This window comes from Agelaius phoeniceus, chromosome 1, assembly GCF_051311805.1.
Source record: "Agelaius phoeniceus isolate bAgePho1 chromosome 1, bAgePho1.hap1, whole genome shotgun sequence".
Lineage (NCBI taxonomy): Eukaryota > Metazoa > Chordata > Aves > Passeriformes > Icteridae > Agelaius > Agelaius phoeniceus.
The window spans coordinates 64,272,910-64,299,129 of record NC_135265.1 but is presented as its reverse complement, the minus strand read 5'-3'; the positions used below and the strand labels follow the sequence as shown (position 1 = coordinate 64,299,129).

Below are 26,220 nucleotides of genomic sequence, written 5' to 3'. Positions count from 1 at the left end.
TCTGATCTGATCCTATTTGTCCTTCTGAAGAAATAATTTTAAAAGCGTTTCAGCCTTTGCTGCTGACTAATTATCAACTTCTTTCAAGTGAATTTTCCCATCCTTCCTCTTCTCTGTGCTCCCAAAAACATTATTTAAAAATATTTTAAAAATATAAAAAGATAATGCAGAGGCATCCCAGATACTCCAGCCAGCAATCTGGAGTCTCTATCCAGGGCCTAGCTCAAATGCCTCTACACAAACACATGGAGTATGGGGAACAAATAGAAGAGCTAGAGGCGTGCACACATCTGCTTGGGGGTGACAACTTCGGCATCACAGGGATATAGTGGGATGGCTCCTGTGACTAGAGCTTTGGAGTGGGAAGTTTCAGGCTTTTTAGGAAAGACAGGCTAGAGAGACAAGAAGGGAATGCAGCCCTGATGTCAGTGACCAGATGGAGAGTCTGGAACTTTGCCTGGGAAAGGATGAGGAGCCCACTGAGAGCTGGTGGGTGAAGATTAAGGGGGACAGAAGGGACAGGGGATGTTATAGTGGGAGTCTGCCACAGGCCACCCAATCAGGAGAATGGTGTAGATGAAGCCTTCTGTAGGCAGATGGGTGCCTGAACACTTTTAATCCCTGGTCCTTGTGGGGGATTTCAACCTCCTTGATGTCTGCCAGAGGGACAACATGACAGGGCAAAAGAAATCCCAGAGGTTCCTCAAATGTGTCAAAGCAACTTCCTTACACAAGTGACTGAGGAGCCAACAAGGAGAGGTGTCATGCTGGACCTTGTGCTCTCCAACAAAGAGGAGCTGGTGGGGAGTGCAGTGCTCCAAGGCACTGTAAGTGACACAGGATGGTGGAGATAAAGATCCTCAGGGCAGTGAGAAGGGCACACAGCAAAATCACTGCCCCAGACATCAGGAGAGCAGACCTTTGGCCTCTTCAAGGACCTGCTCCATAGAGTCCTGGAAAGCAGAAAGGCCTGAGAATGCTGGCTGAATTTCAAGGATCACTTCCTCCAAGCTCAAGATCAATGGATTCCAGCAAGAGAGAAATCAGGAAAAATGCCAAGAGGCCTTCATGCGTGGACAAGGAGATGCTGAGCAAGCTCAGAGAGGAAAACAAAGCTTTCAGGAAGAGGAATCAAGAGTGGGCAATCCAGGAGGAATACAGGGAAATTGTATGGCAAGCTAGGGACAAGGCCCAGTTAAATTTGGATTTGTCCAGGGATATCAAGGATAACAGAAAGGGTTTCTATAGATATGTTGCAAGCAAAAGAAAACTAGGGATAATGTGAGCTCTCTCCAGAAGGAAACAGGAGACCTAGCTACCCTGGACAAAGAGAAAGCTGAGGTTCTCAATGACTTCTGTGCCTCATTCTTCAACAACAAGTGTTCCAGCCACACCACCCAAGTCAAGAAACACAGACATAAGGACTGGGAAAATGAAGACCCTGAGCCCTCTCAGGTTTGAGGCCATCTAAGGAACTTGAATATGCACAAGTCCATGGGACTCAACAAGAATCATCTGCAGGTCCTGAGGGAGCTGGCAAACTTTCTAAGCCAGCAGTTTTGAGAAATTGTGTCAGTCAAGTAAAGTCCTCAATGACTGGAAAAAGAGATATAACCCCCATTTAAAAAAAATGTCAGAGTTTGACACTGGCCCAACACCACGCACCCACAAGAGTCACTTGCTCACCCTCCCCTGTTACAGCTAGGCAGCAGAGAGGGGAAAAGTTAACAAATGCTTCATGAGTGAGATAAGGACTGGGAGAAACACTTCAAGGGCAAAACCGGCTCAACTTAGATTGCAAAGGGAATTTTATTTCTAATAAAATCAGAGGAGGATAATGAGAAGTAAAGCCTGTAAAACACTGTTTTCCCCCAGCTTCTCCTTCCTTCCCACCGACAATGCAGGGAAAAAGGGCATGGGGTTTTGGTCAGTTCATCACCAAGATTTTCTTCCACTGCTCCAGAAGAGGAGTCCTTCCCCCGTGAGACTGTGGGGTCCCTCCCACAGGAGACAGCTCTCTGTGAGCTTCCCCAGTGTGGGTCTACTCTCATGAGCAGCAGCCCAACCACACCTGCTGCAAATGTGAGTCCCTCCCACGGGCAGACAGCCCTCCCAACACTGCTGTGACATGGGCCTATTTCCATGGGATGCAGTCCTCCCAGGACAGGCTGCTCCAGCCTGGAAGCAGGGACTCCTTCTCTCCACTGGGTCTCCCACTGGACCACAGCCTCCTCCAGGCATCCACCTGCTCTGGCATGGGCAGCTCCCCCACGGGCTGTGGGTGGATCTCTGCATGCCCTGTGGATCCCCATGGGCTGCAGGGGCACGGCTGCTTCACCATGGTCTCACCACAGCCTGCAGAGGAATCTCAGCTCTGGCACCTGGAGCACCTCCTGCCCTCCTTCTCCACTGACCTTGTCACTATGTTGTTTCCCTCACATATTCTCTCCTCCTGACTAGAAGCAAAACCCAAGACTTTGTTTTGATTTTCTTCCTAAATATGTCATCACAGAGGCATTACCATCATTTCTAATTGGCCCAGCCTTGGCCAGCAGCATGTCCATCTTCAGAGCCATCAAGGATTGGCTCTGCTGGACATGGTGGAAGCTTCCAGCAGCTTCCAACAGGAGCCATCTTTGTGGCCCCCCTGCTACCAAAAACCAGGCTGTTGGTGACATGGCCAGTGGAATAGAGCATGAATCTTCAGAAAGTTTGCTGACAACACCAAGCAGTGTGGTGTGTTAGACATGCTGAAGGGAAGGGTTGCCATCCAGAGGAACGTGGACAGGCTTGAGAGGTGGACCTGTGCAAACCTCATGAAGTGCAGCAAAGCTAAGTGCAAGGCCCTGTACATGGATTGTGGCAATTTCAGACACACCCCGAGGATGGGCAGAGAATTGAAAGCAGCCCTGCAGAGAAGTATCACTAGAGGGTGATACTTAACAAAAATCTCACATAAGCGCAGTGTGCACTCATACCCCAGAAACCCAATGGAATCCTGTGCTGCATCCAAAGGAGAGTGGCCAGCAGGGTGAGGGAGGGGATTCTGCCCCTCTGCTCAGCTCTGGTGAGACTCCACCTGGATCCACCTGCAGAGCTGGATCCAGCTATGGGGTCCCCCCATAGGACCTGGATATGGAAGGACATGGAACCACTGAACTAAGTCCAGAGGAGAGCCACAAAGTTGACAAGAGGACTGGAGCTCCTCTCCTACAAAGACAGGCTAAGAAAATCTGGAGAAGAGAAGGTTTTGTGGACACCTCATAGCAACCCTCCAGTATCTGAGGGAGGCCTTCAAGGAAGTCAGAGGGACTCTTTATCAAGAGCTGTAGGACAGGACTAATGGGTACAAATTGAAAGAGGGGAAATTTAGGCTAGAGATTAGGAAGAAATATTTTGAGGGTGGTGAGACCCTGGAACAGGTTGCCCAGGGAGGCTGTGGATGCCCCATCCCTGGCAGTGTTCAAAGCCAGGCAGCATAAGGCCTTGGGCAACCTGATGTAGTGGGAGGTGCCCCTGTCCATGGCAGGGGGGCTGGGACTAGGTGATCTTTAAGACCCATTCCAGCCTCTTAGCATTCTATGACAATAAACCCCAACAAACTATGACTGTTGGGGATTAAGCCTTTCTGACCAAAGAGAGAAACACATACGCCTTCATTTTATCTTTTTTGCCCCCTAAACATACAGGTCACCCAGGATGGTGGGCCATGTCTAAAAGTAACTGTGAGCAGACTGAAACACCTTTGTGTTTTCCCTACTGACTTGCCTTTGGTAGGGAACAGGTGTGTTATAATGTACTTTGGACAGAAAGTAAAATTTTGATGAAAATTTAAATGGTGCTATGTCCATAGAAGTGCATAAAATTATCCATTGCTTAATCAGTTATGCACACATACATGCTTTTTTCCTGCAGAAGAGGCAGAATCACATCTCTACCTTATTTGATGTAATTACGCTAGTTGTAAAATAAAATGCAATTGATACGGAGTTTTCCTGGGTTTATTTGCCAAATGTAGCACACAAAACCAAATGGTAGGTTATGTCTGAATTTTTACTTCAAGTATCCTACACACATTTAAATGTAAAAATTACAGGGAAAAAAAAAAAGCAATGTGGAATTACTTTGCTATGTTCTAGGCAATTTGCATATCCCTTGTAACTATAAGTCATTCTGGTCAGGAGCCTCTTGGACTCCAGCAATGCAGACATCTATCCTGCTCCCAGAGCCAGTGCTGAGTGATGTACAGCTTTCTTCCCATCAACACTTCAAAATTAGTCAAAGGATTACAGAAAGATCTTTTTGTCTACCTGGACAGTCTGGAATTCCAAACTGCATAAAAAATTCTAATGTTGCTGGTCAGTTCTTGAAGTATTTTTTTAAGACTGTGCTCCTCAGGGTGTACAAGTTCTGATGTTTGGGCTCAAATTCTGACATTATGGCATAAGCAACCACAGTCACTTTAGAGTCCTTTTCCTTCACCTTCCACACTAGCAATCCAATAGAGGAAGGTTCCTTGGATTCAGAGCCTAGGATCACTTGCAGTTTGGTCCAAAAGAACAAATCTTCTCTCCCCTTCATGGTGTGCCCGAGTTCAGCTTTTCTCATGTCCTTTTTTCACATACATACACTGCCAACACCAAGAGCTCATAGGTCCCATCTTCCACTCGTGTATCTCATACTAATCCATGTATGTATCTTAGTACATCCCAAGGACATGGTTGGTTGATTTCTTCCAAGACATGGAAGAAATGTCCTCGCTCGTGTAACTTGACTGACATAAGTGTTGCCTATGTTTGGCTCCATGTTCTGTAAACCACACAATAAATCATCTTTACATGTCTTTAATATCAGAGTCTTCTTCATTCTTATTTGAGATTAACAGTCTCATTGAAGCTTCCTATAGATTAATCTGGAAAATATGTCCCTATTTTTCCTGCTGAAATAAAAAGTTTATTCAGTCCAGAAAGATTTTGAGAAAATCTTCCTTCTCAGCCTGTCTGTCACTCTAAGATTTAAGAGTGAATATTGCTTTGATCCTTCCAGTGCAAGAGCATGAAGTTACCTCTTCAGCCTATTTGAACATCACATGATGGATTGCATCTCATTTGCAGTAAAGGAACTCCATCCAGGATCAGGCTCAGATCAGAGACAGCCCTGCACACATTTCTTTTCATACCACAGCACCTGCTGTGTTTGCTTCAGAAAGGTGGGAGATATCAGTCCAGTGAAGAGCTTCATCTGCTGGCTTTGCACAGCCATGGCCTCCCTACAACTCAGTCTTCATGTTAGAAGCATATTCTTGCTCAAAAAAGGAGAGCTTCACAGCAAAGTGAAATAAAGTTGATACCAACCTCATAACAGCATTGTATCATGTTGCGTAGCTGTAAAAGTATTTTTTAGCTGACTAACTCTCAAAAGTTACCGTAGTGCATAAGTGCTTGTCGAAGGCTTGTCCAGCACAAGCAGATCACTGACAAGGTACCTGTACTTTCAGGCTGTTCTGAAGAGACCATATTATCCTCATATAATCTCTGAAGAGACAATAAATATTATCATTTATTTCCTCTCCATACCACTCAGCCATCCAGCTTGTGTTTACTGATGAGTCCACAGTGCCATCAACGTCAGCTTACACAGAACTTGAAGTGAGCTCATTTTTGCAAGTGCTGTCGCTGTTTAAATGCTGGAAAGTTGTTATTTCACGTACATTGATGAGGGTAAGCATGTGCTTCATATCTGGTCTGGTTTTTTGGTAATTGGGAGACATACTCTCTTTTCTTAGACATGTCTAAAAGATAAAACACAAAGGAAAGCTTAAAACTGAGAATTCCTATGAAAGACAATTAAAAAAAAAAAAACTTTTGAAGGTTTTCCTTTTTCTCTTTGCTAACCCTGGCTCATTACACCTTTCCCATTTGTTTGTCACTGGAAGCACCCAGTACCAATAAAAGTTGCTGTTTCTTGCTAAATCAATTAACTTTGTAGGACAAAAGCCTCAGTCAAAAAAGAAAATGTATATTTCATTCACATTTTCATCTCAACAGGCCTTGCATCAAGCTATTTCAAGGGCCCTTCCACCTGCCTTCAATGCAAGCCAGTGCCTGAAATATTTTCATCAAATTGTCAAAGTAAAGCTCCAGTCCTGCCAATTCACGAGTTCTAAAGTGAATGTTGCTGTTGAGTTTAGTGGAGATAAGGCACAATCTTCACTAAAGAAGAGGACAAGGCAACCTGTAAGAACTTAACAGGCATTTTAAATAATGAACCTCACTTGTGAGATCAGGTCAATATTAAATTTTGATGAAAGCTAGGTTGATATCTGAGACAGGGCCTCACCCAAAAGTAAGATACACGTAATTCCACCAGAGCGATTATCTTCACTACACAGCTCTGCTTTTTATAACTGCACCACTAAAACTGGGACTGGTTTTTTTGGTTTTTTTTGTAAGGGGAGGAGAGATTTCTGTAGAGATCTGAAATTCTTTCAGGACACCGAGAAGAATGTGAGGCATCTGTCTCTTCTGAGTGATATCCTTGCTTTCATGCTTCCATCCTAACAAATTCCTACAAGATTTATCTCATCAAACTTTCGTCTGAATGGCACAAATTACTGGCAGAATTGTCAATCTAAAAAAGAGACAGGCATAAATTTAATTGCTCCCTGAAGATACATGGAAAGCTACATTTAGCACAGCTAATTAGATACACTCTGATCAACAGTTATGATTCATCTGCTGAGGAGCAAAACAAGGAGGCAAGTATGAAACAGGCAGCAAAAGTTAAATCTGACCTCCCTCCCAAAATGCAGGGGCTGGTTCTGGTTTGGTTTTTATTACAAATGCAGCCAGTGATGCACTGTACTGGAACCCAAGATTCCTGCTACCTCTGAGCCAGGTGACTTCACTGCCACTGCACCCAAAGCATAGTTTTTCTTCTGTGGAGTGAGCTTCCCAGGAACCTCCTCTCCCTTCCTTTCCCAGAACTACCACCCAGCAGGAAAGGTATGGATAAACTCCTCAATGAGATTTTTCGCCATGTATTTTAAAAATGTCTGTTCAACAAGAAAGATGCGACTTCACAAAAATGCTCGTCTGAAATGGGGTTGACACCAATTTACCAGTGTGGAAACTGAGGCAAAAAGTTGGTGGACTTGAACATGTCCATCATGCCACCACATGAAGTAATTCCACAGGTGGGGAAGGGCTCCCAGGGGTCTGTGCCTCCATCTTGGACAAATGCTGTTCCCAGGTACTAAACCAGAAGACCTATTGCCATGCCCTTAAACTGATAAGTAGTTTACACAGAGTAACTGGAAGCAGAAATGAGCAGTGAGAGTGCAGGAAAATAACTGATAGCTTGAGTTTAAACAGAGTTAGATAAGAATGCAGTTTGCTCTCTTTGGAACTCTATCCTTGTGTACCTGAGTTTAATCATAAATTAAGTATGGACACCAAATTCAGACCAGCTGTGCTTAAGCAGTGCTAGCAGAGAAAATGAGTGGGGGTATTTTGGTTGGTATTGTTGCTTTGCTTATGAGAAAGAGAATTACTTACACAGGTAAAGAAGATGAGCAGCAAGTAAAAAATCCCAAGGCAAGTCAGCATGAAGAGCTCGCCTTTGTATTTTTTTAGTTTGTCCTCTTCTATTCCAGGGCAACCTAAAATGTAAAGCAATATGGGTTATATTGATCTGGTGTTTGTAAAATATTTTAAAACTGCTACCTTCCTGACATGGAGCATGGGACAGTCAAAGTTCTGCACTGTACCTGTTACTTTTAACGTGACTGAGCTGCTCAGGTTGCGTTCTCCGTTCTGCTCCCCCAGAGTGCACTTGTACGTCCCACTGCTTCGGCCGGTCGCATTTCTGATCCTCAGTGAAAAGGAGGTGTCATTGGAGAGCTCCAAGGACCCCCCAGCTTCTTGTGGAAAATGAGATTCCATATCAAGGACTTCCCATGCTATTCCTTCGCTGTCTCCAGCCATCTGGAAAACACAAACATATTTCTCTTCTTGAGCAACAGTGTCATCCTCAGTTTTAGGGTAAAGAAAATTTTAAAGACGGCTTATGGCTGAAAATGCAGAGCCTGAGGAGAGGCAGGAGGGAGCACAAGAACAAATCCATTTAATATATTCATGCTTGCAATCCAACAGTATATGGGGTTTTGCTTAAATGGACTCTATAAATAGGAATTACAGAACTATTCTGTAATAACTTCTTAAGCTGCCTCACCTGTGTGGAAACCCAGGGCACTGGGAATATTTCTCTGTCTGCTCTGGGATGCCCTGAGGCCCAGGGGAGCACTGACTTTGACCCTCATTCATGGAGAAAGTTTCCTAGACTTCAAGATAAACTAGAATCCCCAAAAGTGTGAAATAGATTATAGAGAGTAGTGTAGGTGTATCACTTGGTGAGAAATTTAGGTTTTGGGATTTTTAGTATGTTGTGGATGGAAGCAAGATGGAGAGCACAGGGTGTCGTCCTGAGTCTCTCCTTCATGCTTCTTCTTCCTTCCTTTTCATGGGTTTGGGTGGCATTTTGTAATTGGGCAGAAAAGTCCACATTGCAGGCTCTTTGGGATCAGTTATTGGGTTAAAAGGGAAAATAATCTAGGTGTCAATTCTTAATTGGATAGTTTAGTCTTAAAAGACCTTGTAACAAGAGTCTGTTAGCCATTTTGTGCCTTGCTAATGAAAAGCTGCCAAACTCACAGTAATGAGACTGTTTTACTGATAAGAAATAATAAACACTTGAGTCCAAACACGAATTACTGTCTCAAGTGCCTTCAATCCAGACCCAGAAAAACCAGCGACTGGTACCCCCTCACACATGGACAGCAACATGACAGATGGCAGGGGTAGAGTCTGCTCTCAGTGGGCCCATGCAGAGGCCCCAGAAGAGTTCAGACCAAGAGACACAGTCCATGGGGATGGAGCAGAGGCAGCAAGAGACAGCCCTACCCAGGTGCTTAGTGGTGGCCCTGGGGACCAGAGGTGCTCAGGAGAGCATGGCAGCAGGCAGGGAGGCCCCACTGCTGCCTGTGCCTGCCCTGCCAGCACACCTTCTGCCATGCAGTGGTGACAATTAAACCTGCTCACCCAGCAAGTGTGCCACTGCACGAGGGCTCTGCCAAGCACTGGCATCCTCCCAGTGGCTCCGCAGCCCAGAGTTCTCTGTGGGAATGCAGCCCTGGAAACTGCACTTTCCTGTGCCAGTTTCTATGTAGCTGACCCCTGAAACCATCCTGCCTCTCTGGAGGAATGGAGGTTTCCCCCCACCCCACTTCCCTCCCTTCCTCTCATGACGGGAACCAAGGCACAAAAAATTGCTTTGACTCCTTCAGATTGTGTGAAGGTCACAAGCAGGTTCTCGTGCACTTGGGGAGCATTTGTATGTTGAATTTCTTAATTGTAACCAGAAGAGCTACATTCCTTGGTGTTGCTGAGAGGCTGCTGGAGGAATGAAGTGTATTCCCAGAACAGTTCGTACTGCAGGGCGATAGGATGCACTGAAAATGACAATTGGCTGGGAACCACAAAGAAGAGAGAAATCACTAAGTTGATTTGAAAGGTGGAAGAAGGGTTTGAATTAGTCTGTGTCCATTCTTATTCATCCAAGTTGCTCCCTGGGATTTGATGCAGCATGCCCTCCATAAAGGCTTCCCAAGTAATGAATTCAATCTTTCTGTGGACCAGCAGAGCTAGAGCCAGCTCATAAGTCCAAGGCTCAGCATTTCAGCCAAATGTATAACTAATGTAAGCCAAGGCTTTTTATTATTATTATTTTATTTTAATAGACACATTTTTGGGTCATATGTTGGTGCTTACTTTCTATCAGCACAGCTACTGCATTGGGGTATAACAGTTACACTGTAAGTTATTAAAATTAACACAACTTTCTCATACTGAGGCTAGGAGTATCTGGTTTCCCTTTCATGTGTTTGCAGGAGGAAAGCACACTCGAGAGTCTGGAGAGAAGCAAGGGTCTGATACTCCCTTCAACATTGCTATTTTTGTAGCCTAAATGGTGTAAAACAAGCTGCAAATTGGGGAACTTTTCAGGAACTGAGGAATGAGACTAAAGCACAAAATTTCCTTAATTGTAAAGATTCTTTCTCAGAAAGGTTTTGGGGTTTTCAGTGCATCAACTGAAACACAGAGCAGTAATTTCCTGGGGCTTTCCACACTTTACCCAGAAAGAGGGAAGAATCTTCCCCTTAATCCCCTAGTAAATTTACCCCAGCTTCCCTTTCTTACTACACTCCACCCTAAGCAGCTACAAGACAAGCAGTATGTATGGTGCTTTTCAGGCCCAGGGACTTCACTGTGCTACAGGGATTTAGGTATTTTCAGGCCTTGCACATTGTCAGAGACGTGGCCAGAGGAATTCCAATACCCAGGCTGGGCTCAGCTCTGGTTACAACTAGGTCAATAGCAGCTAAGTGGATATAGTTGACCTCCCTCAGATCTAATTTTTGCCACTCTCCCTTCCCTTACCACCCCCTTCCTCAGTGAAATTTAAAACTGCCCACAGGGCAATAAAAGGAACCAGCCTGGCTATCCTTTGCATTGCCCTAAATTGCAGATAGGAGGTCTGAGCTACACACAAAAAATTAGATTTGTTTAGGGATTTTTGGTTTTGTTTCTTCCTTTCATTTACTGGCAGCATAAATAATTGGTGTCCTGGGTGGTAAATGGTGGTGTGATTCTTGTGGTTGAGATCTGGGAATGAGAAAACACTTTGATCTTTCTGTATGCAATTGCAATCAGCACTGCTCCTAAAGGGTAGAACTCAATTAAGTCCATGCATCCCATGCCTGACCCTGCACTTATGCCAAGTGAGATTTTGGGTAAATGACTGAACTTCCCTATTTCATGGGAACAGTGAGGGATAGGATTGATTATTGCCTCCAAAGCCTCCAAGGTGCTTGGCTGCTATTGCAAGCACAATGATGGTGTCCTTGCAGACAAGACTGTCAGAATTTTGCCTTAGACGTTCTCTGTGTAAGGCAAAGCAGTGTCATGAAACTGCACTAACAACATGCTTTTCCCCAAAACAAGAAGAAAAAGTTACTTTGTGGCCTCATCTGGCTCCCTCACTTGCTGAGAAACCACTGGTGACCCACATGGGCGTTGTGAACCTTGAATTCTTGAGTTTGGGGGGGAGGAGGAGGAAGGGGTCATGTGTGGGTTTAACTCAGGGTTTGCACGCCTTTCTTCCTCCATTAAATCTCCTCTTTACTGAAGGGCGAGGGCAGGAGGCAAGGCAGTCTGCAGGCGTGCTGTGTGCCCAGCAGCATCCCAACATTTTTTAGGCTGCAGAGACATCTGGTGGCATTTTTCCAGCCTCTGCAGGCGGTGCATCCACCCCTACTCAGAGGTCGCAGCAGCCTTTTCTCTGATGCCTGAACCAAGCCTTTTTCCACAGCAATCTTATCTCCTGTTATCTTTATAGAAAAAACAAAACAAAACAAAACGCCCCCTCCCTTTTTAAATTCTCTACATAGCGAGTAAACATCTGAGCAAATTTGCAGAGTGCATCCTCATATCCCAGCTGTATAAAAGGAAGTCCATGAGATGTTCAGTAAGGTCATTGTTCTGCCTCTTGCTCTATTCAAGATAACCTCTTTCCCACCCCAAACCTAATTAAAATTACAAAAATGCCACTTTGCTCGCCACCTCCTGTGAATTACTTGGCAGACTCTCTCACTGGACAGATAATTTTGCTGTTCAAGCTTCTATGATAAACCAGCTCTAATTCATGCCAAGTGTCCTCCAGGTGATACCACAGCCCAAGGTAAATGCTGGGGGTTTTACCTAATTAATTCCACACAAGCTTAGCAGGATCAAAGCAAGCACTGCCAGAGACAGCAATCCACTTGTGTAGGGACCATCCTTTTCTTTAATCAGCGAAAAAAAATCTTTTCTTCTCACATTTCATTTGTGTTTCATGTCCCTTACACCTCACTGCTGAGCAAACTGCAGCATGCCAGCTTCCCCTGCTCCCCACCTCCAAATGGAGGTGAAAAGGAGCATATTCCTGCTCCCATGTTTGCTGCTAATGGCTTTACCAAAATTCAAAAGGCAAATGATGACTTGTGAGGGGACAGGTAGAAAATTCTACTAAATCAATCTTCACAAAAAGGGCCTTGTTAGCATGCAATCTGCTGGGAGTTAATTCCCCCAGAATTTTCCTGGCGAACATGGACTTGGTGGCATAATTCTGCCTATCTGCATAAAAGTAGCCATTAAGAAAATGAAAAAAAAGCAGAAATGTGAGTTTATATTTAATGTCATATATAACTGTCCTTCAGCAACGTCTGTGGCAGACTTTCAGAAATCACATGGCAGAACATCTTCAGCAGATGCTGAAGTGAGGTGATCCTTAGCCTCTGTTCAGTCCCTGCTGAGACACACCCTGGAATGCTGGGTTCAGTGCTGGGCTCCCAGGGCAAGACAGATCCAAGGGAGTCCAGTGAAGGGGCACAAAGATGGATAATATCTTGGAGAACCTGCCATGAGCAGAAGGTGGAAGAGATAGTTCAGCCTGGAAGAGACCAGGCTCAGGATCATCTTATCAGTATTGATTTAACCTGATTAACAGAGGGCTAGAGAAACTGAAGGCAGACTCTTCTCAGTGGCCTTCAGAGACAAGAAAAGAGGTAATGGGCACAAGCTGAAATTAGGAAATTCCTCTTAAGCAAAAGAAAACCCCTTTTTACTGTAGGGGTAGTTGAACACTGGAATGGGCTGCCCAGAGAGGGTGTGGAATTTCCACCCTTTGAGATACGCAGGACTAAACTGGACACAGCCTTGAGGACACAGCTCTAGTTGTCAGGTTTTAGTGAGTTTAATTGAAAATTACTCTAGTTCTCTAAATCTTGGAAACACGTGGTCTAAAGAGGTTGTGATTTGCCCACAGATGTTCTCTAATCAATTGACTGAATCCTATTAAGTTTCTCCTAGCCTGGAGCTTTTTGGTAAGAACAGTGGATATTGAATTGGGATATATTTGATTGAAAATACAGCTGAGCTGATATATTTCTGTTCTCTGACTGTATGAATTATGAGAAATAGGTAGAATGATTGGGCCCCCAAAATTTAAGTGCTCTTCAGCAAATGTTTATTTTTCAGAGAACAAGAAACAAGGTGGCAGAATGAGGAGGAGCATTTTGCTCAGTTCTAGCTGGCTAGGTTTTAGCTATTGTTTTGAAAACTGCTTCAGCATTACATGGCAGTACCCTAAAAATGGCAATTCAGCCCTGCTGTAATGCTTGCACCCAACTAATCAATTAATTTTTATCATGAACATGAGCAAGTGAGCAGTTCTCACACTAACTCATTCTCTGCTCTCATTAAATAACTTTTCTCATCAAACTTTTCCCACACTAAAGTGGTACACTGTCTTCCAGGTAAATCAAAGGGCCAATATAAACCACTTTTCCCGTAAAGAAAATTTTTATTTCAGCAAAAATTTTTGAGTTCCAAAACTGATGTCAGTTTAAAGTTGGAACATATTAACATCAGATTATTTTTGGTGAGGGTGAGATAATTGCAAAAATGTTTTTGTTTAAAATCATACCAGGCATAATGGCCAAGTTGAAATTTCTGACTGTTATAGACTCTCTATATAAGGCCAGAAGGAATTTATTTTCTGAAGCAAAATATATGGAATTCTGGCAATGCCCAATAGCCAACATATAATGAAACACAACTGAGCTGAAACTGCTTAATAGGTGTATTTTTCAACACAAAAACAATGCTTCCACATTTGATTAGTGCTAATGGTGCATCCATATGGTTCCTATACAATGCCATGTAGAGATACCAAAGTTAAATTTGAAAATAACAGACATAAATTGTGGGCACATGTGAGTGAACTCTGAGTGTGCTGTAAAAAAAGGGGGGGGAGCAGGGGGGAGATGAGGAAAGAAAATCCAAAACCCAACCCGAAAACAACAGTGAAGGAACTATGTGTGACACATGAGCCAGCTGGAAAAGCCCTTTGACTCACTCACATAGACGAAACAACTAAACTATTGTTTAGTTGATTTGGCTTGGTTTGATTTTTTTTTTAGCTAAGGACATCCAGCCTTAGCTCATGTCAGACAAAAGCATTGTTTTGGTCATGAAATCATTTCAGCTGGTCCCTTCCTGTCTAAATCATTAACGTGATGAAGCTACTTGGGGATGAATACATGTCTGAGAAGCACTGGACTGCATTTCTCTGCATAGGTTAGAAATCCGGCTGAAGCAATTTAGCAAATATTTACCTAAGCTAATATATCACAGCTATGCTCTTTTAGCAAAAGTAGTTTCCTTTGAAGGAAGGTGCAGTCAATTTTATATGTCTAAACTGTTTATTCTTATTTCGTAATATGACTTCCTCCTCTTATTCTGCCACAATTTTATATTTTTCAAGGAAGTGCAATAAAGTTGACAGATTTCTCTCCACTGAAGCACAGCTTTCTTTCCTCGTCCTCAAGACTTATTTTAGATTAAGATTCTTCTGGCTTTCACATGAAGAAAATAGTGTAATATCTACTGGGATTTCATTTGTGTGTGTTTAAACTTGATTTTCAAACTGGATATAAAGTGATAATTATGAGGGTCTGTGAAGCAGTTCTCATTTTCAGTGTACTTCACAAAGAGAAACTGTTCAGCGTTCAATACCCTACAAGGCAGAAAGGTAAGTAAAGTTTCATTACTCAGATTCTTGTCTAGTAGGTGGACTGTAGAGATTCAAACCAGCACTTCCATAGACAATTCCCAGTGCTTAGGCAAAAAAGACCTAGTTTTCAGTTCTCAGCTGGCAAACTTCCACACTGCTCATATATGGGTTTATGACTTGCAGGTTGCCCAGCACTCCTAATACACATACCACACTTTAAGACTATCATAATTATGTATTCTTTTCCATGGCCTCATATTGAATGGAAGGAGAGCTGCACCAGGCTGGAAGAGGACTTGGTGCTCTACCTTCTCCCCAGTGTGTTCAGCCAGCCTACTTCATATATTTTTAAGTAAAAATCATTTTGTCTGAGCTGACTGACTGTGGTCCTGGTTCTGCACAGATCTACTTACACGGGTGACTTCCTGCATGAGGATAATTAGCTACAATAATCCTTGATGCACAGCAGGTCAAACACATCCATGCCTTTTTTTTGCAGTATGAGACATTAGCAAAAGCAAAGGAATTGAATGCAAACCTTTTTTTACACCCAGTTGGATTTTGACACCAGAATATTAACGCCATTATAAAATTACTTCTCTATACAGCAAATACTTTTAAAATACAACCTTTTTTTTTAACAGATTGTAACAAACTGGCCCTTATTTGGTCTGAGCACGCAGAGGTGCCCGTGGGAGGGAGTGGTTTGCTCACAGAACATTCACCCTGGGCAAACGGCTGCACAAGCAGCACCATAACATTGCCACCATCATTTTTTTAAAGCAGCAGAAGCAAAGGTTAATTGCTTGCATTTACTTCACAGTTCAAAGTGACCTCATACAAAAGATTTCACCTAACAGCTGCTTGAACTTTACAGCTTGAAATTTCATACAATTTGTTGGAATTACCTTTTAATTAGTCCTTTGGGGTTATATGTGGTGTTTATTGATTAATCCTTCAGTAGTTGTTTTTAAATAACAGAGTAATTACCTGTGTTGGGTAGCCCAGCCTCACTCCACCATTCCCTCACCCTCCTTTGCAGTGTTGAGTGGGGACAACAGCACAGAGCCAAAGTGTAGAGAGGGGAGGAGAAAGATCTTCAAGCTCTTGCCTATTTAGCTAACCCCGTAAGTAGAGGTATTTCTTATTCAGCACAACACACAGAGCCTAGATTACTTTTCCCCATGGAGAGTCAGGCTTTTTAGATTTGGAGCTCTGCTTTTCCTAATATGGCTGCAACTGTGGCTCGGGCTGGCGTCACCGCCTGCCTGTCCCCACTTCCCACCTCTCTCATGGGATAAGCAAACAGAAGACTGCCATCCACGGATGGTTGGTGCCATCAGCCCCTGAGGACTGTGGCAAGAGCTGACAATAGCCAGACTTTTGCTACTGGTTGTGTCAGCAGAGAAAATAAGTGTGAGGTTCTGTCATGCTGGACACTGGAAAACCAGTCTTTTCCTGAGCCAAGCAGCTGAAGCAGGAAGAGCAAGGAGACCATGGAGGCAGTGAGGGTTATAGAGACAGGGCAGGGGACATGCAGTGGCAGTCTAGACTGTGACAGCATGACAGATGCAAGGGAAAGCAGCACCAGAGAGGGCCCCCATAAAAGGCATCATCAAATACCACCCTCCTGTGCATGTGCAGTCATTTTGTGCCCAGGTGGAACTGCAAAGAGCTACAAGGCAACACAGAATTGGGTTTATAGGCTTTCCTTATACTTCTTCATCAGGGAATGGCTTTTGGCTGCTGTCTGCTGCTTGGCCCTCCCAGCTCCCACTGAACTTGGAGAAGCACATGCTTCTGGAGTATCCCCACACTTCAGCCTGGTTTTGTTTTTGTTGACTTCCAACACTGCTATGAGGGAGACTATTCTGGGGTCCTGTCAGCCTCTCTGTTTATTCCTCCTGACCCCCTACCACTTCTCAACTCTTCCAGGTCCACCAGACGGCATGGTTTGCCTTCCATGAGCTCTCCGCCCTTCCCAGATACTGGGAGAAAGGGAGCCTTCAATAATTAGCACATATCTGGTTGGAAAATATAGATCCTTATCCAGTTTTTGAGGCAGAAAACAAAAAAGAATAAGCTGATTCATATTCCAAATCCCATAGTAAAATTCAAGCAAAAGCATTATTCTCTCCTCTCTGTTTACCACCTGTGCTTTGTTCAACAGTTTGGAAAAAGATGCTACACTTGGTGGGTTGGCAGTCAGATGTTCCCAACAGCTCTTGTGAGGTGGAGTTGTCTGTAGGCAGATGCTCACTGTTGTACCAGCAATGAAAATCAGATGCATTGCAAGTTTCAACCTCGGAAGCTGTATCTAATGGCAAACACTGTTTGTTGGTTACTGTAGGAAATGAGTATCTGACCGAACTGCTAAGAAGCCAAGGCTGTGGCTTCAGGTTCCGGCAGAGATAAATTAACGGTTTTCAACACCCATAAATAAGTTTTTTTTCCTCTTCCCTTCCATTGCTCTACTATCACATGGGAAAGTAATTCAGCTCTGTAACCCACAAAATGTTTATTCACAGTTTGATTTTCCACTATTATAACAATCAAGAGAGTTGACATAACAGGTTAGAAGAGGACCACCAGGAGTGGCCCATGATAAGCAGCAGGAGTGTATGGCTGGGAGTGGGGAATGGAGGAGAACAAAACCTTCCTTTTTTCCCCCATCAATTTGGCTCACATCATAAGCTGAAGCTCTGCACTGAGGTGCAGATTTACAGTGCTGTACAGTCAACAGCTGCCTGTTCCGCCACTGGGCAATTCTACCTCTCTTAGAAATTTCATCTCGGTAATGTTGAGTGGGACATTTCTACCCATTAGCTGATTGATTCCTGTAACCCCTCCTGTACACAGCAGGGCTCTCCTGCTCTGGAGAGAGAAACTCTGAATCAGAGCAGCCAAGATGCGATTTTTACTTCATGACTGCAAAGAGATAACTCGGAATTTCTAGCTCTCCATCTGCCTTCTGCTCACACTCTGCCCTTATGCCCATCCCACTAGTCAAATCTTCCTAAAGAATAGCAACTACTTTTTCAGTTCTTCTATTTCAAAGAAAAAATCATCTCCTGTTTTCAGGGGATTAAACAAGAGCAACATCATTGATGTTGCGAAGCTTAAATACCATTTTTTTGCTTTGAAGAAAATCCTGGAAGACTCCTCTTTGGAGTAGTATTTGGTAGGTTGTACATGGGGCATCACCTGAGTTTTGATCCACAGAAGCCAGCAATAATTAGATAGAAAGCAGGCCAAGAGCAATTCAGGGAATCATGCTCAAATAGCCTATCTCCAATGACACAGAAAAGGCCTGTTCCCATGGTCAGCTCAAAGATTTGCAGTGCTGCCTTCTCTCTGCTGCACTAATGGGAGGATTCCTCTGCAGAAAACAACTCATTTTGTACAAGACAAGCCAGTATATCAGGTAGGAAAGCAAAGCAGACTGCTCAAATAACTTAGACTCTTTTCTTACTTTATACCAAGACACTGTCTGGTAGGAGATTGAGGAGTCCTGAAGAGCTTTACAGGGCAGCACCACGTCCTCAGCACATCTCACAGCAACATCTGGGATCATCACAGAAGTCCCACGGATCAAGCACCAAACTGCAAAGCACAGGTACACATCACCTTTAAAAGAGATTGCTTACACAATCCTTCCTGCCTTCCTTCCCAAAACATCTCCCCACAAAACAAACATGAAAGACCAGAAGGAATATTGCAGGACTGCCCACTTACCGTTGCACAGGATGATGAGCAGAGCACAGACTCCCAAAGACATGGTTTTTATGCCTCAGATGACGGAGCAGCAACAGCGTGCCTCTCTGCAGGATAGACTGTGAGATCAGAGTGAAGCTGGGACTGCTTCTAGAGTGATATTTCTGAAGGCAGACTGGGGAATCCCCCAGACTTATCTTGAGGATTTCGTCATAGGGAAAATCCCTACATGTATGACCAAGGCTCCTCCCCTTAAATCTGTGAGGTCACTCCCATTTCTGCAAACACTTGCAGTGATAGCAACTCATCTCCTTTTTTTCACCTTTTTCTCCCCCTCTGTACTGATCTGAACAGAGTTAGGTTTGACTGAGGGGCGCTGTGGGTTGGTGTGAAGGCCATCAAAACCAGCACTCAATGAATCTCTCTTGAGTGACAAAATGTTAGGGGAAAGGGCTTGCCAGCTCAAAATCCCCTCTCAGCCTTCTCTCTGCAGTTCTAACAGCACAGTGTCAGTGCAAAGGTTGACCTTATGATGTGACATTTCTGAAATCACATTTAAGACCTCAGGTCACAGCACCACAGAAACACTTTGACTTGGGGCTAAGGGCGAAACAGGAATTATCAGCATGGCTGAGCCAAACAAACTGTATTTCAGTAGAGCTACACATTTAACTCTGCAGGTAGGCACACATGAGGTAGAACATTATCTCTTCTTAGCATATTTTCTCATTTTCTAGGCAAAAAAAAGGTATCTTGAGTGACATAACTTTACAAATTATATGCTGGAAAATTTCATCTTGGAAATAGTCAAGGCAGCTCCCAGAAGAGGAACCAACCATTTGGACATCCCCTCTAGATATCTGGAGGGGGAGGGGAAATCCTTTCCCTGTGATCTGTGAGAGCTGTTTAGCCCTTGAGAATTTTTGAGGAAGTCCAAGGTCGATTACAGAAGCATTTACAAATCCTGAAACTGAAAGTTGCTGATGTTATTTTTGGAAAATGCTTGTGGCTGCTGTCTTGAGGCTACTGAGATCATGATGGAGACAAGCTGTTTAGGAGAGGGGGGGTTAAGATTTGATGGGTGGAGAATGTATGGTCAGCTCCTTTTGAAAACCAGGTTCTGGAAGCCACTCCAGTCTGGGCATTCTAAATCCGAATCACCTCTAGAAACCTTTGTGAGGACAAGTCAGTTTGACAAGTCCTCACCATGCTAAAGTCCTACTCAGAGTCCTACTCAGATGAGTGAATGCTGTGGGTGGGTAACACTTTTGGAAATTCCAGTCTGGTTCTGTGAAGAAAGTCAAACAGCAATTTCACTGGGGGCCTTACTGTTGAAATAGCCCACTTATTTTTAAAGATTTTGCTTCTATCTTCATTGACCATAATGGTAAATATAACAGGCTCTAAGCTTTATTTTTCTCTTTAAGTTTTCTGGTTTCAATGACCAGGACCTCAATCAATTACTGAGAAAGTACAAGTGAAATATAAAACCCAGTGGATCTCTTGAGAGTGAGAGAAAATCACTTTTTCCTGTGTGAAATAATAGAGCCCTTGAGAAGATAGAAGGGGGGGGGGGAGTCTGCTGAAGGAAATCTTAGAGAGAAGAGGGCTCCAGTTAATATATTTCACATCTGTTCTTCGCTAAAATGATGACTTTTCTGCCCCCACGAGTCAGTCACACATCAAGCCCATCTCCAAAAAGGGCACTCAGCTTTCACCCAAGGGCCTCTTTCTGTGAGTCCTGCAGAGCTACGTGTTTACCCTTCATAAACCCATCAAGAGCCACAACCTTTCTCTGTCTCCCTTTTCATCGTGAGGAAACCTCCATGAGCAAACCACAGCAAGCTCCTGCCCCTGCTGTGGGTCAGTCCTTCCCCTGGTGGCCTGGCCAGCAGCAGCCGGGGTGGCTGTGGCAAGCCTGAGCCTGGAGTCTCAAGTTTGCCCACAGGGAAGTGCAATGAAGGTAAGTGTAAAGGACCAGGCTGCAGCACTGGGAAATGTACATGCCACACACACACTCGCCAAGAATATGTTGAACAACATTCTTCCTCAGTTAGTTAAAATGCTGGACCCTTAAAAACACATGGGTTTTCCCTCCAGGACAGGCATAACTTCAAGCGAAACAGCCCTTTTCCTCCAGAAGTATTTGCAAGCTCAGCTGCTGTTCCAGGGCACACTGCATGAAGCAGGAGAGCAAGATATAAAAAAGCTGAAACTCCCTTTGCTAGGGAAGGAGAAATAATTTGGTTTCTAAATTTTCCCTGGCAGGGATTTTTTTCTTTAGGGAAATTTTGAACTGGGCTGTACTTTCCATCCTAACTTTTAATATTCTTTCTATGGTTTCAAAGATCAAGTCTATTGTCTCCAGAGCCCTGGAACTTGCTTTGAGTTTCACTGAGCAGTGGAAGCAATGGGAGCTCTGTGGTGCGGGTCTGGGTGTGGGAGTGAAGAGGTAGTGATTGCCTGTCAGCCTTCTCCACGAGAAACACATCTACATCTTTGAGGGCCCTCAGCAACTGCAGGAGCTGTGCAGTTACATGAATAAGTGGAAGTTTATCATGAAATGCTCTGTTCTGTTGGCCTAGTGAGACCTGCCTTTGTGCAGGGTGTCCTGTTGCCTTTTGCTCTCCTCCCCTGGCCTGCAGCACTCACCACAGCAGCGCTGAGACCTTGATCTCACTGAGGAAGGAGCAGCATCTGCTCTGCTGAGTGCAGAGCTGCACACGTGATGACTGACATTAGCAAGCAGTGTGTAAAACTGCTGCCTTCTGCCCACCTTTCCCTTAGCAAGGGCGCTCATTTGGATCCTCATCTTTGACCCAGCTGCTGATTTTCGTGAATTTCATAGACACTTAATTCTCTTTGAGCCTCGATCCCTCTGTCAGTTTGATAGAAAGCAGGTTCAGAACATACTGGCTGATAGACAGCCAGATGGTATGATCACAGAAATTTCATTCTCTGTGGGAAATGAGGCTAGAAGCACAAGGATGTGGGGTGGATTCATAGGATAAGGTTAAAAAGTCAAGACTGTATATTTTTTTTCACTGTTGATAGAGCCTTGGAAATGCTGTTCATGAACTCGTATCCTGTTTCCTCAAACCAGGTAGGTACTACATCCCTCATCCCTAGTGGAGCAGAGTTTTCCTGATTTCTCACTCCAGTGTGTGCAAAATATTCTCACTCCAGGCTGCAAAATATACAAGAATGCTTATTTCATGTGTTTTCTCCCGGGTGCTTCATCAGGAAGCACAGCATTTAAGAAAACCCAGAACCTTAGGTCTCTACAAGGAATACAGAGCTCTCCACAATGAAAGTTTAAAGGTTAAGACAATGGTGTCAAAACAGCATTTAGCATTTTTCTCAAGGCACAGATTTTTCTGTATTTAGGATATGATTATCAAATATCATTTGTTCCACCTCATTTAAGCTCCTGCTGTGAATAAGGTCCATCCACGTGCTTCATGTCTGTTGTAAAGTCTCTGGTGAAGAGGGTTGTTTATTATTATTAATCTCCTGTGCAGCAATAAAAATTGTCTGCTTCAGTTCAGCTAGCAAAACTGGAAGCCTTTTGCTATATGTTTTAGCAGACAACTGTTTTTTAAATAACATACTGTGTGTAACATTGCAATGTCAGCTATGGAACAGTGACAGAAGAATCCACAGGCACAAAAGCAGAGCAGTCATGTATTTTTAGGGGTCCAGCAGAGCTGCAGCCACAGCGTGTATTTTCCTGTTATGCCTTGATCTTGATGCTGCCCACACCAGCAAGTAAAAGCAACTGAGACTTCCCAGGCTGCAGTTAATGAGAGGTATGTAGATTACTCACAAACTGGAGTGAGGAAAGTTTAAGGACAAGTTCTCTTCTCTGCCCCTTTATGGTAGATGTTGGGTCAGGGACTGCCTTTGCTATTTAAACAGTAATGATCCAGCAGTACTGAGAAACCAAAACACTGGAACTGTGACCTGGTGGGGAGAACAGAGCTTTGTACTACAGACTGTCTGCTGCTGCCAGCTCAATAAATAACACCCAATTAATTATACACAAACAGGCAGTCCTCTGAAATGCCTGGACTTTGGAGTGAGCCATTTGAGATGTGCCAGCCCTGTTTGTCAAAGTAGGAATTAAGCATACTCAAGTGGAAATTGAAGTGCGACCGAAGGAACAGATCCAAAATGGAGGCATCCAAAATCAGAAACCTCTTTAAATAGTGTTGATCTGGGAGCTTAGGAATTGCCTTTAGGCAAGAAGGGAGCAAGAGATTATCACAAGTCTATACACAAGACTGTAAGAATGAGGATAAGGCTGTACTGAAGCTGCACCTAGTCCAGCATCTTTGCTGTTTGCAGCAGCAGGCAGTGAGCTGTCAGGTAGCCAAGCAGCCCAAGGTGCTGTATTCAAACTTCAGTATCCACTGGAGATACACATTGAAATCTCATTTTTAACAGGGCCCTGGATCCTCTTTTTTCATCAGTTTGGTAGATGGTGCTTGTCTCACCAGGCCTGGGGACATCTTGCAGAGAAATCTTTGCAGATTTCAGTGTACTCTTCATTGTTTGCCCTACATGTGGGGTCATCCCTGCTGTCTTCACCAGAAGGTAAAGAGCAGATTATTGCTCCTGACATTTCTACTCAGTTGTTTCCATATAGTCCCTGCATTGTAGAGGTTCTCCTTGGATCTTGCATCTCCTTGCTACACCCAGCTGGGCATTGTTTTACTAGAGGCCTAAGTTCAGCATGTCTGCCCCTAAATCATGCTGTGGAAATGTTTACTCCTTCTGGAGCTCCTCTCTATTCTCTTGGCTGTACAACTTCCCTAGACACATTCTATGGGACTTCTTACACTGGAAGAAGTTAGGGATCCCAGTAGGTCACCTTGTACTCCTAGCTAATTCCATGGCCCACAGGGAATGCAAGTCATGAGCTACTCCTGGGAGCAGCCTGTGCTGACAGCAAGCCTTACAGGATGCCCTGACCATTGTGTGCCATCCAGGGACCCAGCCATGTACACACACTAACTGTGCCAAGCTGTGGCCCCTCTCCTGGCATCTTCCAGACTTCTTGTTTGGTTTTTTTTTAATACCTTCCTCATCTGTGGTCCCTCTGAGTCATGGGATTTCCTGATCAACTTCCCGCACCATCCCCAGCAGAAGAAAGAGGAAGCCTCATGAAGAGTGCTGGTGACCATGGTGCCTATATCCATTCCCTTTTCCTCTGAATTCTGCCAGCACAGCATCAGTGAAAACTGTCCGCTGGCTCCTCAGATGCTTTCAAGGTGGAGTGCATCCTCCTCTGGTTCCCTGTCTGTACATTCCTTACCTTTTGACATTGATTTGCCTTTCTTCCTTCTTTTGCTGTCTCTCATGATCATTTGGCTTTCTCCAGGCTTTTTGAAGAGCATGAGATGAGTGCAGACATGGGCTGACACCTCAACAGAATTCTCATCTAGTCTGAAACGAGTTAAGGCAACTCTCCCCTACTATGTGTAATAACTTTGTGCCTTCGCCAAATTGTCTTCTCACCATATGCCCTCTTTTTCAGTTCATTTATAAATAGGTTAAACAGCAGGAGCCCTAGAACAAAACCCCCTCAAGCATCACTAGAGACCTCCCTCAAATGTGGATGATGGCCATTTACCCTCCTTTTTTAATAGTTTATTCACATGAAGGCTTCTTCTGTTGTCCCATGATACCTTAATTTCTTTCAGACTCCTTACTGATGGACCTTTATATATTCAGAAATTGTTGCTGGGTTTCTATATGGATGACCTTGTTGTGGTTTTCATTTAACTTGCCAGAGTTTATGATCCTTTCTATTTTCTGTTCTTGGACACAACTTCTATTTTGTGAAGAAAGTCTTCTGCTTCTAATAAATTCCTTTATCCTGCTGTTAACTGTGTCAGCTTTACTTTTCCGAAGTCTTTGTCCATACACAGAGGAGAGAAAAAATGTATTCCTACACACTCTGTTTAAATAGCCACCAGGCAAACTTTTTAGCCTTTAGGCATCCATTTTAGCTTATTTTTAACAAAATTCCTTGTTCTTACATAATTCTATTGCAGTCTGGGCTTTTTTTTTTTTTTTTTTGGTTTTGTTCCCTAAGTATGTTGAGCAGGGGCATTTTGAACCAGGTTCAGCATGGTTCTCTGAGCTAATATAAAAGTACCTTATTTTGTATGCCCTTTCATGCAGAAACAATATTTTCATTTTATGCAGCATCAATCCCCTGTGTGACATTTATCCAATATACAAGTAGGAAATTGATACCTGCCACTATGGTTGCATTTCTTGCTTTGTCAGCAACTCCGATCTCTCTCAGCATGTAATAGATACAGACATTTGATTTAATGCTAATATGATATGGCATATTTCTGACTTAGGCCAGAAATGTCAGGCTATATAGGTTTTGAGCTGCTTGTAAACAAAATTAGCATGTTACTTTGATTTGGCACAAAGGTTTCTCTAATATATGTTACCACTTCTCTGCTGCTTCTGCCTCCTCTGTGTCTATTTTTATGCTTTGTACCCCAATTCTAAAGCATCTGATCAACTGTCTTCTTCCCATCCAGTTTCTGTTTAAAGTCATCTTGTTTGTTAGACCTCTAGCTTTCATAAAAAATGCATATTTGCTTTTTCTTTTGCTATACTATGAGATTCTTCTTGTTTGGTTATTCTTTGTTCTCCCTTTTAAAATTTCACCAAATTATTGTTATTCAGCAGAGGATAAACTTTTCCTGACTACCTGCTCTGAATATGTGCCATCCTGCATCATGTTTTAGCACTTGCCAGCTTCTCGCTTCCTTCACTCTAAAAAAATCTCCTAATATCTTTTTAGGTGTCACCACTGGTTTTATTTTAGTTTACCTGAATCTGATTCATGCATAATTAAAGTTTTCCCTTTTTCTTACAAGTTCAAATCCTTCGTCTTCAGCTGGTTCGTAGCCAGGCATTGACAGCTTGTCTCTGGTTCTCCCAGTTCAGCTCTGCTCATGGTATTGGAGGCATTTCAGATGAAGCTACTATGGAACTCCTGGCCTCCAGATTACCATCTGACTGCACCCATTTTGCCCCCAAAACTGTCTCCTTCTTTCTTGAGGCCTTTGCTCCATACACTGTGTCTGGAGATTTTCTCAAGCCTCCTCCAAAAGCCTGCGCAGATTTTCCATATCATCCAGCAAGCACGTATTACATCCAGCAGCCTAATCACCATACAGTTCTTTTTGGTATCACAAAACCACATGGATGTATGCCTGACAGAGCATCACGGGTCATCTACTACTGTGTCTTCCTCAAAACTCACTGCAAAAGTGAATGTGGCCTCAAGACATGAGATCATTTCTGTCCCTCCCCCAGATGAGACTGCCACTCACAGAGCCTTTCCCCACTTCAGCAGCTTGGGATCAGCTTGGAGATAGGTCTGTTGAGTGATGATCCCAAAGAGATTGTCAGTGCATCTGTGTGTTACCCTGAAATCTTGTAGTTCAGGTGTCATGGCCCAAAGGACTGGGATGTTGGGCTAATTGCACTGGATGCACATTGCCTTGCCTATGCACGGAAATGATTCACAGTGGTCAGTGGAGCAAACTGAGAACTCCTTGCCCAATCATTCTGTAAACAGCCATTGCTGATGGGTTCTGTACCCAGCTCCAGGCACAGATCCCTGAGGGAGGAGCCATTCAAATGCCTAAACAAAGGGGACAGGCAAAACTCCTCCTCTGGCAGATCTCCTTTTATGTCACCCAGCACCACTGATCTGGACTTGGTCTGATCCCATGGTGAGTCTTTGGTTTCTCTCTTATTCCTTGTCACTGACATCCAGAGACGCAGAAGTGGAAGGGA

At 43.8% G+C, this 26,220-nt stretch overlaps 1 protein-coding gene and 1 long non-coding RNA gene across 2 annotated transcripts in view; one reads left to right on the top strand and one right to left on the bottom strand.

Annotated features, from left to right (window-relative positions):
* Window positions 1-26,220, top strand: part of LOC143695781 (uncharacterized) — a 109,145-nt gene that overhangs the window by 78,319 nt on the left and 4,606 nt on the right. The gene's annotated exons all lie outside the window — the stretch shown is intronic.
* On the bottom strand, window positions 3,984-18,564 carry CD83 (CD83 molecule). Its single transcript, XM_054637703.2, has 5 exons — window positions 18,406-18,564; window positions 18,143-18,273; window positions 7,769-7,985; window positions 7,557-7,660; window positions 3,984-5,791 (listed from the first exon to the last, which is right to left on the bottom strand). Exons 1-5 carry the CDS (start codon window positions 18,446-18,448, stop codon window positions 5,633-5,635), a joined length of 654 nt encoding a protein of 217 aa, XP_054493678.1. The 5' UTR covers window positions 18,449-18,564; the 3' UTR covers window positions 3,984-5,632.

What these genes read in the sequence shown, in the direction of transcription:
- CD83 (XM_054637703.2), bottom strand. Translation starts at nt 18,448, where the DNA reads ATGTCTTTGGGAGTCTGTGCTCTGCTCATCATCCTGTGCAACG. An exon ending in GCTCATCATCCTGTGCAACG is followed by an intron (nt 18,274 to 18,405) that starts GTAAGTGGGCAG and finishes TGTGCTTTGCAG; the next exon opens with TTTGGTGCTTGATCCGTGGG. An exon ending in TGCTCATCTTCTTTACCTGT is followed by an intron (nt 5,792 to 7,556) that starts GTAAGTAATTCT and finishes TTTATCTTTTAG; the next exon opens with ACATGTCTAAGAAAAGAGAG.